The sequence below is a fragment of the Pseudonaja textilis genome, chromosome 2 (assembly GCF_049901715.1).
Source record: "Pseudonaja textilis isolate UNSWEBS1 chromosome 2, rPseTex1.2, whole genome shotgun sequence".
NCBI classification, from domain to species: domain Eukaryota; kingdom Metazoa; phylum Chordata; class Lepidosauria; order Squamata; family Elapidae; genus Pseudonaja; species Pseudonaja textilis.
In genome coordinates, this window is record NC_141991.1 from 52,543,861 (window position 1) to 52,557,939 (window position 14,079).

General features: G+C 37.1%; 1 protein-coding gene across 7 annotated transcripts in view; it reads left to right on the top strand.

Annotated features, from left to right (window-relative positions):
• Nucleotides 1–6,401, top strand: part of CARD19 (caspase recruitment domain family member 19) — a 42,645-nt gene extending 36,244 nt beyond the window's left edge. For all 7 annotated transcript variants that reach the window (XM_087923885.1, XM_026723976.2, XM_026723992.2 and 4 more), the window contains one exon: nt 569–6,401. In XM_087923885.1, the coding sequence (XP_087780011.1) occupies nt 569–684 (116 nt within the window). In that variant the 3' untranslated portion in view covers nt 685–6,401. The remainder of the gene's footprint in view (nt 1–568) is intronic.
• The last annotated feature ends 7,678 nt before the right edge of the window (nt 6,402–14,079 follow it).

The following is a 14,079-nucleotide window of genomic DNA, read 5'->3' on the forward strand; positions in this document are numbered from 1 at the left end:
CAATTATAGCGCAAAACTAGTCCCAGTAAAACCCATCATTTTCTTAAACTCTGTCTGCTTTTCTCATAGGTTGATTTCTCTCATTCACTTTCCCATATTTTATATTGACATTCCGTTGTCATCAAAATTCAGAGTTTTAATTTTGATAACTTGCAATTCAGTTGTTAAGTTAGTATATATTGTAGACATTAGCACTCTTGGGAATTACCTTTCTTCTCAGTTTTGGTAAAATCGAAAGGTTTTTCTCTTCAAAATTGGAAAGATAAGTTTATTGGGATAAGTACAGAGCATATGAGAGTGTCTTACATATCTTTAGACAGAATTGTTAAAGTCATATCTTTATTTACAGGTCTGTTTAAGATGAAACACTCCATCACTCAGAATTGGCTTAAATATCCTTCAGTAGAAGCCAATTTTCATTATATTTATAATTGATTCTCCCTGAGTAAAACTTTAGCAAGATATTTTTGTGAAATATTTGTTGAAGGAAAAATCCAGTATGCTTACACACTTGATTCACTTTCCCCTCCACATTTCCATCTCATTCCATATTATCATTTCATTTTAGAGTCCAGAATTCTGGAAAAAGCCAAGAAGGTGCTGGGATTTTCCCCAATTATCATAGGAAGACATGTTAGCAACATCTGTATGTTATACATGGAAGATTCATCAGGAAGACAGTAAGAATAAACAGGGCAGCATCAGATTTCCCTGCCAATAGCATGGATACTTTTCAAGCATGGATACTTTGCAAGCAATTACCTTTTCTTATACCAAAGAAATAACTCAGTTGCTTTAGCAGTCTTTGCTGCTTCAAAGGGCTTTCAGAAGATCACTTGTATTTGCCTTTTACTTGTGGAGCAGGGTTTTTTTTTTTGTACAAAGCTTATTTTTAAAAATTATTTATCACCTTGAGCAAATATATTTTAATGCAAGTAAGCATTTTAACATGCTCTAATTCATTGCAAAGTCTTGAGAGTCAAGTCATGTATATATATATTGCATTCTGCCATTTTCTGTTTCAAGATGAGCTGAAAGTTCCTTCTTAGGCTAGTACTGAATGATGGAGTCTTGGTGTGTCTCATTATTAAGAGGATAATGAAAGTTGTTCTCAGTGTTCTGCTTCATTGAGAACAAATGAAAGTTTTCCACCTATTATAAGTGACAACCTTGAGTGTTGATGATAGAACCCATCAAGTTTTGTATATCAGCTAATCCATTATCAATTGTTGGGGATTCTCTCTGTAAATAGCAAAAGTAATTCTATTAGACAAGAAATAATGTTTGAAATAATGTATAAGCAATTATAAGCAAATGCTAGGTGCAAATGAACCGAAAGCCTTAATGAAAGATGGAGTGTATGGTTTTATTTTTAAATGTTAAAAGAATGCTGCCTTCTTTGTTTTTAATAGACTCCAGGAGTTCACTGATATGAATAACATAGGCAAAAATAAGCATTTGCTTTTTAGTTCAACTCTATAAGATTTCGTGTTATGTTCCAGACAGAAACATAAGCTTGTGGCCAAGAATTTAGCCTTTATAATGTCATGCACTTTTGAGGACCATAAACTGCCTCACACATTTGAAGAGTTCTGTTCCATGAAAATTTTCATTTCTCAGAAGCTCATTTTACACGCACATTCTGCATAGCAATTTCATGGAGCATCTAGACTGTGTCATCATCCTTTAGCCCTTCTGCCTTATCTTTTTTCACCTCTCTTAACAAGGGTCGTCTGTGTAGCTGGAAAAAGTTAAGCACACAAAGCTTCAAAGGTGTGGTGTAATAGAGGAGACTACATGTCTTTAAAAGCAGGGAGTGCAACACTTAGTGATAATGAGCTTTGCTCTTCCTCTCCTTATTTCCATGAATTTATCAGCTGTGAGAATGCACCTTGGATTTGTATGTACATCTTTTTTTCCCCTTATATTGGAATTCAGAATATCAGTACATTATACACTTAAAATTAATGCCACAGTTTCACATTTGCCTAATTTCCATCTTTGATACTCTGAATAGATAGGATCTTATCTTAGGTGTATATACTGTAGAAGTGGCCATCCTTCAACTTTGTAAGGGATATTTTCCAAATCATTGTTTAAGTTAATCTTCTGTGGTTATCAATGAAATTATGTTGTTTAAAGCATGACAACTCTTTGGGAGGGGGTTGGGTGGAAGGTCCTGACTTACTTTAAGTATTTTAAAATTCCCCAAATCCACTTTTTTAAAGAAAGAAAAGGTGCTACACAATTGTATAAAACACTTAACGTGCCTGATCATAATTGCTAGTTTCTCTGGAGAAGTAAAGAAGGGCAAAAAAGAGGGTTGGAATGAACAGGAGTAGCAGATAGCAGTGGAATATATTCCACTCTAGTCCGCCACATTGAAGGAAAGTGTTTTTACAGTGAACTTCTTTCCAGTAGCCATTCACTGGAAATGAATTGAGGAGGAACTGCGTTGCAGTTTTTCAAGCAACATCAGCAACATTGAAAAGCAATAGTATGCAAAATATTCACGCCTAAACACAGCTTTAGTCTTTATATGACCAAAAGACTTTTCATAGTTTTGGTGATCGAGCAGAGGCCTGGTTCAGATGAAATGTTGAATTATCACTTACTATATATCCAAATGTTGCGGTCCCATACACCTCTCCTTTTATGGCATGGCGATGTGAAGTGACTCAGAAGCTCTTAGTTTCATATTTTCAGTTGCCCACATGTTATTGTAGTGGTCACAGCTTAAAGTTGGCTTGTTTTAAGGAAAATATAAGTAAAGTCCTCGAGCTGAATTCAACTTTATGAACACTTTTTTTTTCCTTGAGAACAACACAGATATTTTTTATTGATGTTTTCTTCCAGGATAATTTGTAAATTTTTCAGTCCAGTAACAATCCTGGAATGTCTTGCTAATCTGACATCAAAGAACTATCCAGTTCTATCTAATCTGTTGTGCATGTTGAGATCAACCACCTAGCTGGGGAGATTTAAAATACCATTGCAAATGACAGTTTAATTAAAAACGCCAGTGAATGCATACATTCACTGGACAGCCATAGCCAAAGAGCAGAGGACTGATACTACTCTTTCTCGGACTCCAAATGGATTGTGTTTCCCTGCCAAAACAATAGGTTTAACCATGTAATTTGGCTTTTCATCAATTTAGGGGCACTTTCTGAAGAGAAAATAAAGTGATGCAAGCAGAGAGCAGGGGGTACTGTTGTGGTGATTGAAGATGCATCTGCCTCTTGTTAGGGAAATTCTGGGTGAATTGTTCAGCCCTTAAAATAACTTTTCTTCCCACCTTCGTAGCTAAAAGGTTTGTACCTGCCAGAAACCTCATCATGTATTTCTTTGAGTCACCACAGGATGGAGAGAGAGCACTGCAGAGACACATGACTAACTTTGCACTCATGTGCAGGATTCTTAAAAACTGAAGTGTCGACTACTTATTTTCTGCATAACAGGACAAAGAATGCTGTAGCACTGCTCAGTCGGACCTGATCAATTTTAAAGGGGCTCATCTATTTCAGAATACTTTATTTCTGGTGTAGAGAATAATGATCTCTGGCCAATTTAAAATAAGGGATTGATGTAGAAAAGAAATACAGCTTGTTTTGGTTTCAAAGTTGATTGTAGTATAAATTGTACACCTGAAGATTTATGGAACCTTTTGTGGCATCAAATCTCAAAGTGAAATTCAGCTTTGAAGTTTAAGCTATTCCTCCACTCAAATTTAAAAGTATTTTTATATGTAATTTTTATTAAAACTTTTAAAACAGAAGGTAATATCAAATGCAAATTAATTTAAAAAATGAAGAAAATATAGAAATCAAAGAAAAACAAATATCTAAGAAAAAAAATGAAGAAAAATAAAAAAGAAAGAAAAAATATATAAGGTAGCAACTTCCAGTATTATTCATACAGTTATGAGTACAAATGTATTTTAACCTCTCTAAAGTTACATCACATTATTATTATTCTTTCTGTAATCTTTTCTATCAATAACACTATAAGTCCAAGTTATTGGTTTTTTTTTTCATTTTTATGCAAAAAGACCATAAGAGGCTTTGAGTCAGTCAGCATAAAAGTATTTTTGAGGCCAGTTATATGACCAACTCTATAAAAAGAAACCCTAACATTACATACCATCATTTAAGCAGCTTTTGAAAAGAAAAAAAATGTTTTTCCCCCTCTCTTTAGCCAATATTTTAAAAAGTTATAGTCCAGTTCTCTAAAGAGAAAGAAAATCCCATGAGGGTGTTTCTGAGTTGTTTGCTTGCAGACATTTCATTACCCAAACTAGATAACGTAACAGAAAGTCTAGCATTATGAAATGTCTTCCAAGAAAACAAGCTCAGAGAACATTCATATCAACTACAAGTATTCTCCTCAGAATACTTATCAGCTACAAGTATTCTCCTCTATTGGTTAAAAAAGAATCTAGAATATTCTGATGTTCAGTTATATACAGTGTGCATACAAATGATATTAAAGTTTATTTAATGTGTTATTTCTATTGATATCCTTTTTCAGTGGATGTTGCTTAATCAGATCCTGATAGCATCTGCACCACAAAGATATTCCTAATTACATTTGATGATGGAAGAGCTAGTTTGTATTCTAACCTGAACTAGCATCATTAAACTCCTATTCTGGCTTCCAAATATTTGATTAAAATTCCCCACATGAGAGACTAAAACTTTATACAGTTGCCCAAACATTTTCCATTACCCTTAGAGAAATTCTTAGTAGGTAATAACATTAGACCGAAGAGGTCCAGAATTGTTTCTTTGCGTGATTAGGGAAAATATCTATTTTTTTTAGATAACAAAAAGATTGGGAGCTCCCTCTTTTCCAGGAATAATTCACATGCCTATAGCCATCACTCCTACTGGCAATATTCCTAGAGCCCCCTATGATTTTTTAAGATTATTTAAATTAAATAATAAACAGGAAGCTGGCATCTAGTTGGAAGCTGTTAAATTAAAAGTTAAAATTTAAAAACTCGCATCTTTAAAGTGTATTATAAACATTTTTAAAAGTAAAACCTTGTGGTTTGTGCTGAAACCAAAACATGAAAAAAAATTTTATTTAAAATGTGTTCATCTGCCCAGATAGGGCAAAAAGAAGTTTAAGCGATAAAAAGCATTCTGGACAGTAGAGGAAGAAAGCATTGTTGTATCAACTGTGCAATGCTTTGGATCTGATTTGAAAGAGCTGTTTCAGAATGTGCAGGAATGTGAATACGGAAAATGGAAGTGATTTGTGAATGCAGCTGTGTCTGTGCGTTAATGAATCACAGGTAAGAACTGTTTTTATATTACTCCAATATTTTCCTTCCAATTCAATCTGGAGCATCGCATAGCCCTAATGCACTGGCCATTTCTATTTGTTTATTGAATAAAGTTTATTTGAAGGCACCATTTCAATGCTGTGCATTTATTATCTCTAATTTGGCTTAGGCGTAGAAGACTCTTAGAAGTGACTGTTTTCAAAAAAGAAAAATAATATCTTTCAGGTGGTTTGAAACCATGATGCTAGCAAACCAGACTTCCTTGTTATGTTGAAGAAAACAAAATGATATGTGGTAGTAGCTTTGCTAGATCAGGGATGTCAAACTTGTGGCCCGTGGGCCAGACGCATCACGCGCTGGCTACGACCCACACTCAGTTTAGCGAAGGGGAAAAAGTCACGATACGTCAAATAATCCAATGATGGCCTTGCCTGAACATTGCTTGTAAATCAGAGTAAATAAGATAGCTGCGCAATGTATGTGGAAATTGCTATATGTTTAGCTTAAACATTCAAATAATTCAATGATGGCCTTAAATATTTTTGGACCAATTCTGTTCTTTTTTGTTTCCATTCAGTCTACATAAATTCAATGTACTGTACATGGTATCTTGAAATCCATCTGTTCCTTTATTTTATTTTATTTTATTTTACCAGATTTCAGGTGATATTCATGTGACATTCTTGTGGCAACCTTACATTTTTATAAATCATTTTTTTTCAAAAAATTACCTTTTAATAGTGGTTTTAGGGATACAGACTCAAGGGAAAGAAGAAAAACTGCTGCCCTCAGGGACTGACCTGATGACCCAATGTGGCTTTCAAAGACTTTGATGACAATATATTCATTTGCGTTTAAAAAAGAAATGCTGGGCACAGCTGCTATAGATTTAAAAAAAAATGTTAGTAAGGGATATGCTAAAGGAGATGACAATTCTAACATGAGAACAGTTTTTCAATTGCTCTAATGAGGATGGTTTTGCACTAAAAGAATAGATATCTATTAGGGCTCTGTTGTGCTCTGGATTTGAATGGGAAAACTGATGTTAGCCTTTCAAAGTCCCATAGCAAGTGAATGACCTTGCAAACTGAAAAAAAGAAAGAAAAAGAAATGTGATTCCACTGTGCGTGAGCACACACATTGCATTGGTCTTTTGTGTCAGATTGAAGGAAAAAACGTGATTCCAGAGGAGCCAGCCAATCAATATCGTAATAGTCTTTGAAATTTGCAAAATAACTTTTTCCCCTTCAGAGTCTCCATCTCAGTGAATCAGATAAAATGTTAAAGTGTATAATGAGGGAGTTCACAGGAGAGATTCCTTTTAAAAATATCTAATAGGAATATGTTCCATTAAAGGCAGTCTTTTTGTCCAGATTCCCAGGATTTTATAACAAGGATTATTTAATATTATGAAGTATCAGTCTTTGTGTGTCAATAAGCATTATATTTGGAAATATAATATATATTTTTGTTATATTATTATTATATTTTATTTTACTTTTAATGTATAAATGGAAGGGGAAAAGACCAATGAAGTAAAATAAAAACAAAAGAAAAAAGAAATGTACCTGTTGAAATAAATATATGTACAAGGTTCTTCTCAATAAATGTCCAGTATGAATGCAGGTTCAAGGGAAAGTTTTTCTCAGGCTGTATGTAACATGTGCATAAAATACTTGCTTTTTTATTTATAATGAGAGTTTAATGTACCTGGCTGTATGTTATGAAAAAATTTGTGTATGTATAAAATTAAAATTTTAAAACCAAATTAAACATAATCTCGTGACAGTTCTTTAACAGAAAAAAACATTAGCTCATGTTTTTTTGTGTTTTATTGGAGAACTGAAGTAGATGATCTATTGGGAAGAGAACTATACTAAAACTCCCATAAGGATCTGGAAATAAAAGTTTTTTAAATGTAGAGGCAATACAAACGCAATTCTACAATCAACACTGTCCTTCAGATAATTTTTGACTACAGTATATCTCAAGAATAGTGGTTATAGAGCAGGTCGGCACAACTAACAGTGGAAAAAGCGGGAACATTGATTGATAAATTAAAAATAATAGTTGGCCACAAAGAATAGCAATCAGCTATTTGGCAGGTGGCAGATTAATGAGGTGTTGGTGAGGCTTGAAGGCCATCACAGTATGTATTTTGGAATGGTGGTGGCAGCAAAAACACCAGGCACTGGAAATGAATTTGCTGAAGTGATGCCAACGGGCTGCACAAGATTGCTTGGCAGTTCACGTATATTGTATGGGCCTGACACATGGTTGTTTAATTGCCAGCATCCCAACTATTGAGTTACACCAGTCCTTCATGCAATATGTTTCAATACTGTCCAAGAAATAAGAGCTTAGCCAGTCAGCAAATTTCAGAAGCATTTCAATATAGTTCTGATGAAAATATATATCATCTATCTATTGACTTTCATCTATCAGTCTGTCTATTTGTGTCTGTCTATCGAGCTATTATCTATATATTATCTACCTACCTATCTACCACAGATACACAAAGTCCTCACACTGCCCTCTTCCTTTCTTTTAATTTGATACTGTCAAGTGAGCCCAACAGTAAGATGACAGTTGCTATCTGGGCTCTAATGCTTGCAAAGATAAATAAGAGACCATCCATTGTGGAAAGGATCACTATTTTCATATTCGCTATAACTGCCTCCTTAGTAGGATTTCCTCTGAAACTTTCACCATTGGCAAGTGCCTGATAGCCTCAACTGGCAAGATCAGGTCTGCTGGGAAGTTACTTTCTTTGAAAAGTATGGACCTTTAATAGAGGGCTTTGGAGGAATGTTGCATGAACATGCTGACATTTTTGAGGATGTGAACTTGTCATTGTGGTTTACTATATGGTCTGTGGCTTATTCTCTTGAAAATATGTATAAAGCAAGATAATCCAGTGGGTTCTTTTGTAGAGGCAGCTACTGGTAGTGCTTTTTAGACTTCATTTCACCCTTTTTTTCTTCCTGATAAGGACAATAACAGGAAGTATATGTTGACATCACTGTACACAATGACTTCACAAAAATTTATGGCTAAGTGTGACTCTGTTAAGTGTTCTTGATCTGAACCTTAGGAACAGAAACTGCTCTTCAACAACAGAGAGAGGTCCTTAAATGTATGTCACTGTATTTGGGAAGAACATCATGGGACACTTGAACCTTAGGTGATAAAAGCTCCTGCTGGGGAAGCCGAAGGTCGCTTGCAATTCAGTGATTAAAAAAAGTAAGGTTTTGCACTTTAGCAAGAAAAACTAAATGCACAGGTATCGAATAGGTGGCATGTGGGTCAACAGCAATAACTGTGAAAAGTCTCTAGGACAGGGGTCGCCAACCTTTTGGACCTCAGGGACCACCCAACTCATAATTTTAAATCCCAGGGCCCACTAATTGTTTCTGTGGGTGTGACCTAATTTGTGGGTATCACTTGGTGGTCATGTAACTCACTGGGCATGGCTTGTATGTAAATATTATAAATATTTATATAAATATTGAATTTTTTATAAAAAAGAGCAACTTTTACCCAAAATCAGGCAAAGCAGGCAGGCAAATTGAGTTGCTCACAGAATCACAAATTCATTCAGAGATCTATCTATCTGCCATTGGCTACCTGAGTCTGCACTGACAAATAGAAACTTCAGTCCTAGGTTTGACTCTGCTTTAAAGCAGAGCCGAACATCTAAAGATTAGCTAGAAAGCAAGAAATCGGCTAGCTAAGTCTGTCACATAAAATTTGCTTGCAAGCAAACTCATAAAATTTGCTTGCAAGCAAACTCATAAAATTTGCTAGCAAGCAAACTCACAAAATTAACTCACAACACTCCTTTTATATAAATATTGAATTTTTTATAAAAAAGAGCAACTTTTACCCCAAATCAGGCAACTCAGGCAGGCAGATTGAGTTGCTCACAGAATCATTCAGTGATCTATCTATCTGCCATTGGCTAACTCAGTCTGTCACATAAAATTTGCTTGCCATGAGTCTGCACTGAATAATAGAACTTTCAGTCCTAAAGGAGGTTTGGCTGTGCTTAAAAGCAGATCTAAAGATTAGCTAGAAAGCAAGAAATCCAACAATTTCCTGCTTTCTATTTAATCTAAATCTCCCAGCACAGCAGAATAGCTGATGGTCGGAAAAAGGAAAAATAGCAACTTAGCTGGCAAGTTTGCCGGTTAAGGAGTGCGTGGGCAGGGAGGGTTCCCATGGGTCATGTGGGTGGCGCAGCCTTGTGTTCCTGCACAACCGGGATTAATTACTCGGGGGGGGGGTGTTCTGGGGGTGACATTTCTCTGTGGCCCACCAAAACTTCCCGAGGCCCACTAGTGGGCCATGGCCCACCAGTTGGCGACCACTGCTCTAGGAGACCTATGGGATAACCACTTCAATATGACCCAACAGTTTGCTGCAGCTGCCAAAAAAGCCAATACAGTCCTAAGTTGCATCAACAAAGGGATAGTATCAAGGTAAAGTGTTAGTACTGTTTTATACTGTTAGTAGAACCACATTTGAAATACCTTACTCACTTTTGGTCATGATGATCCAAAAAAGATATTGAGACTCTAGAAAGAGTGCAGAGAGGAGCAACAAAGATGATTAGGGGGCTGGAGGATGGTGAATGGCTGCAGGAATGAGTATGTCTAGTCTAGGGATTTCAAATTGACGGCCCACAGGCCAGATGCATCACAAGCAGACCACACCCACCCCAGCTCTGCAAAGGGAGAAAACGTTGTGATATGTCACATGATAGCGTCACATCATGAGTTTGCCACCTGTGGTCTAGTCTAACAAATAGAAGGACAAGTCACTAGAGGTGACTTGATAGCAGTCTTCCAATATTTGAGTGTCACAAAGAAAAGGGAGTCCAAAGGACAAGAAATAATGGATGGAAGCTTATTAAGGAGACATGCAATCTAGAACTAAGGACAAATTTCCTGACATAATGATCAGTGGAATGGCTGGCTCCATAAGTTGTTGGTGCTCCCTTCACTGGAGGTTTTTTAAAAAGGATTAATTAGTTGTTTGTCCAGAATGGTTTAGAGAAGACTTCTCACATCCCTTCCAACTCTGTGGTTAGTGTATCCTGATTCAATTCTCACTTAATGCCTTTTTTCTGGGAAATGTGGAGGCTGCCCTTTATGAATATTTCCTTTTTCCCCTTGTAATATTGATAAATTTCTCCTGCTTCAAACAGAACAGTGACAGCAGGAAGAAGCAGCTTAAACTGTTCCTCCAACATCCCCCTCTGCTCTTCTGCAGCTGGATCAATGCAAATGTTGATATGGCAGCAAAGCTTAACAACTCAAACCAGGTCCTTTCTCAATGGTATTAGCCGGGTCCCACTTTTGGAAGGAATCTCTGCCAAAATTAATTATTTAAATGTGTAATAAAGCAAACATGGCATGGCTTTGGCTCCGAACCCACCTGGCTTTGTTGAAATGTGTATTTCTACCAACAAACTTTCTTTTAAAGGCAGCATCATGACATTTTTCACACAGTACAGGGAACTCCCAACTAGCAAGTACAGCAGATACACTATATAGAAGCATCTTGCAGGGTTTTCAATCTCAAGAGCCATCTCTTAGCTCTGAATGATGGGGGTGGTTAATTATGCTTCCAAAGATTCAAAATAGAGCATTTCCTGAACCCACAACTCATGTGTGAATCACAGAGACCATAACAAATAGCATTTAATTGGTTTCCAACAGCACAGAGTATTTTCCCCCCACATAAACCATGCAAGATGTTGCTTAAGATGTGAGCATGGAAATAGTAAAGTAGACATTTGTGAGTGAGTTGTTCAAGGGTATGATTTTAATTATTGCTCTTTCTTAAGCAAAACCACTTCTGTCCAAAAATCAGATTTCTCAGCCTAGTTCTTTTTAGAGAGCATTTACCTCCAAGCTAATAGAATAATTTAAATACCTTTACCCATACAAAGGGTTTTTTCTTCCAGTAAATTATAGTAGGTCATGTGCTTCAGGGAATTAAAACTAGCTCATGAGAGACTAACACTATAAAACAGTACTTGAGACTGTGGGCTAATAAAGATAGAAGTTGTCAAGCAATAGTCTGTTCTCATTTTAATTCACCCACTTATAAAGAGCTGAGCAAGCATTATAATGAGCGGGGCGGAGGTCCCAAGGTGCCTAATAAAAGCTTAGAATATTTTATTATTCATGATTTGTTCTTTACTGAAACTTCTGTCAGCATGGAGTAAAACTTAAATGTGTATCAGGAAATACAATTGCCTAAATACATTTGGTCATCTGACATTTAGTTGTAAAAGCCCGATAATAGGTTTAAAGCAATGGCATGGAATTCAGTCTATCCTTTCATGTGCTGCTCCAGGAACAAAAATCCTGAATGGATTCTAAATCATTTTCAAACAAAAGTCAGAGCAATGGCTTTGTCCTGCGAAATCCTGAATGACCGGGGTGTGTGGGGTGTGTGTGTGGATCCCTACTGGATTCCTTTATCCATATGAGCTTCCTTGACACATCAGGTCTCTGCAACACAGAGAGAACAACATCCTGCAGTATGGATCACTGCTCATGAAATCTAATGCAGTATGGATCACTGTTCATGAAATCTAATCAAGTCTCTATTGTATGTAGCCCCAGTGGCTCCTAACTTGATCCCCCAAATTCCAACCAGGATATTTTTACCCCTTCTTACTTGGCTTTTGGCTACTCTTGTAAAAATCACTCCAATGGGAACAACAGAAAAAAAGTAAAAGGCCCTGCCCCCACTCCTTCGCAAAAATCCACTTTAGATGGGAGAACTCACATTCAGGATCTGCTCCTTGACATTGATTTTCCAAGGATTTCATGGTCTCTGCTGGTTGATTGCACTCACAACTCATGTTTTTTTCCACCCCTTAAGTCTTGTTGCATCTAAAGTTTACTTGAAATATAACTTCCCCTATTCCAGGAAGGTCTGGGAGAGGGAGGGGGAGTTGAAAAGGGAGAACTGGCACCTACAACCATACATGGGGATTCAACCTCCATCTGCTTGTGACCATCTTTCTGGCTTTCTTGACCCCTGCCATTCTTGCAGGCACCCTTGTCAAACTCCCTGGTTCTTGAAGCTTCAGTTAGTCCCAATCCTGAAAGGCACACACCAGTTATATATATTCTCTGCGGGGTGAGTGGGGGGGTTGAATTTGTCCATAACTGAAAAGCCATGTGTGTTTCTTCCTAATGATCAGAATGATGCATGTTTCTAAGAAGTCATAATGGTTTTTTAACTGTGAAATCTGTTTGTGGGAAATGGAACAGAGGTTATATACCCCTTTGCAGAATGAGCATGCTTTATTTTGAGTAAAGAGTGCTCCTTGAGGCAAGTCTTTCCTGCTATTCAAACTGGGAGTGTTACTGGCATGAAATGGCCAAGGAAAAGGAAATGAAAGTTGCTGAATGGGAAACTTTGCTTCAAACTGGAAAAAAACCTGAACATGTGAGAAGGGCAGAGGGTAAGAGGAGGGCATGGACACAATCCCAAGTTGGAAAAAAGCTGAGTTAATAAAATGCTTGGGAGGAAAAAACAACCACCAAAGGATGTACAAGAAAATAAGAGGTTCACTGTGCCTAGAGGCTTAGAGACCCTTAAATTTCAATTTTATTGCAATCTTACCTGGGAGTGAAGTCTACCTAGGTGAATGGGGCCTCTGTATTAAATGCACAAAAGACTTCATGGTGGTTCCAGGCAAACTGATTTTGATGCGGCCTGTCTTAATGAGTAGATGGTGCTATAGTGGGAAAACTCCAATTGGCAAATGGAGGATGACTGTCAAAATTTGCTGATTGGAGTAGGGATAATATCTTGATTGGAAGCACCCACAAATGATCCAGTTAAAATCATGATTTCTAAGAGAGAAAATTAAAAGAGCTTCGGTGGCTCTTTGTTTCTCTTGAACTATGTTATGTTTCTACATTGGGTTGCTTCATGGCTTTTAAAACTTGGGTTTATTGAATAAGTCAATTCCTACAACAGGGGTAGTGTGCTGTATGTTGGTTGAAAACCAGAGAGAAATCTACCATGTTTCTCATATAATAAGGCTGGGTCTTATTTATTTTTTTGAGCCTTGAAAAAATGGCTCAGCCATCTTTTCGGGGGTGACTTGTATCTTTGGGTGGGCAGGCGGCGACGGCTTGGATCTTGACCTCGGCATTGGTGGGGCACTTCATATTGGGGTCAACGCAGGCAGCACCATATCCAGGTGTGCACCAAAAGTACTTCCTAATGGCAAGCCCCCCCACCATTCCCCCCCCATTTCACATGTTTTAATATAGGCCTTAATTTGGAGGGAGGGGCTTAATTTAATTTCATGCCTATAAAACATGCTGGGACTTCCTATTGGGGGAGGCCGTATTGTTGGAGAAACAGGGTAGATACAAATTCACCCTCAGCCATGAAGCCATTGGGTAACTTTGGGCCAGACTCTTCCCCTCGAGCATGTAATCCAACCGCTCATGGTTGCAACATGTTATAATCTTCCCCTAGTCTTGCTTCACAACAACCCTTAAAGGATTCTGAGGAATGGTGAAATCAAGAGTTACATGTAAAGTAAATCTAAAAGATATAGCATAGAAGCAGAAGTCCGTTGCATCTCCACGTTGGCTGAGATTGACTATCCAAGTGATGATACAACTGGTTTAGATTGTCCAAGGCTCTGCAGAAATTTAAGAGAGGCATATAAAGTTTTTTCAATGACAGTAGATTACTGGTACTTATTTGTTTTGTTTAAGCCTGTTGCCTTTCCAATAAGTGTG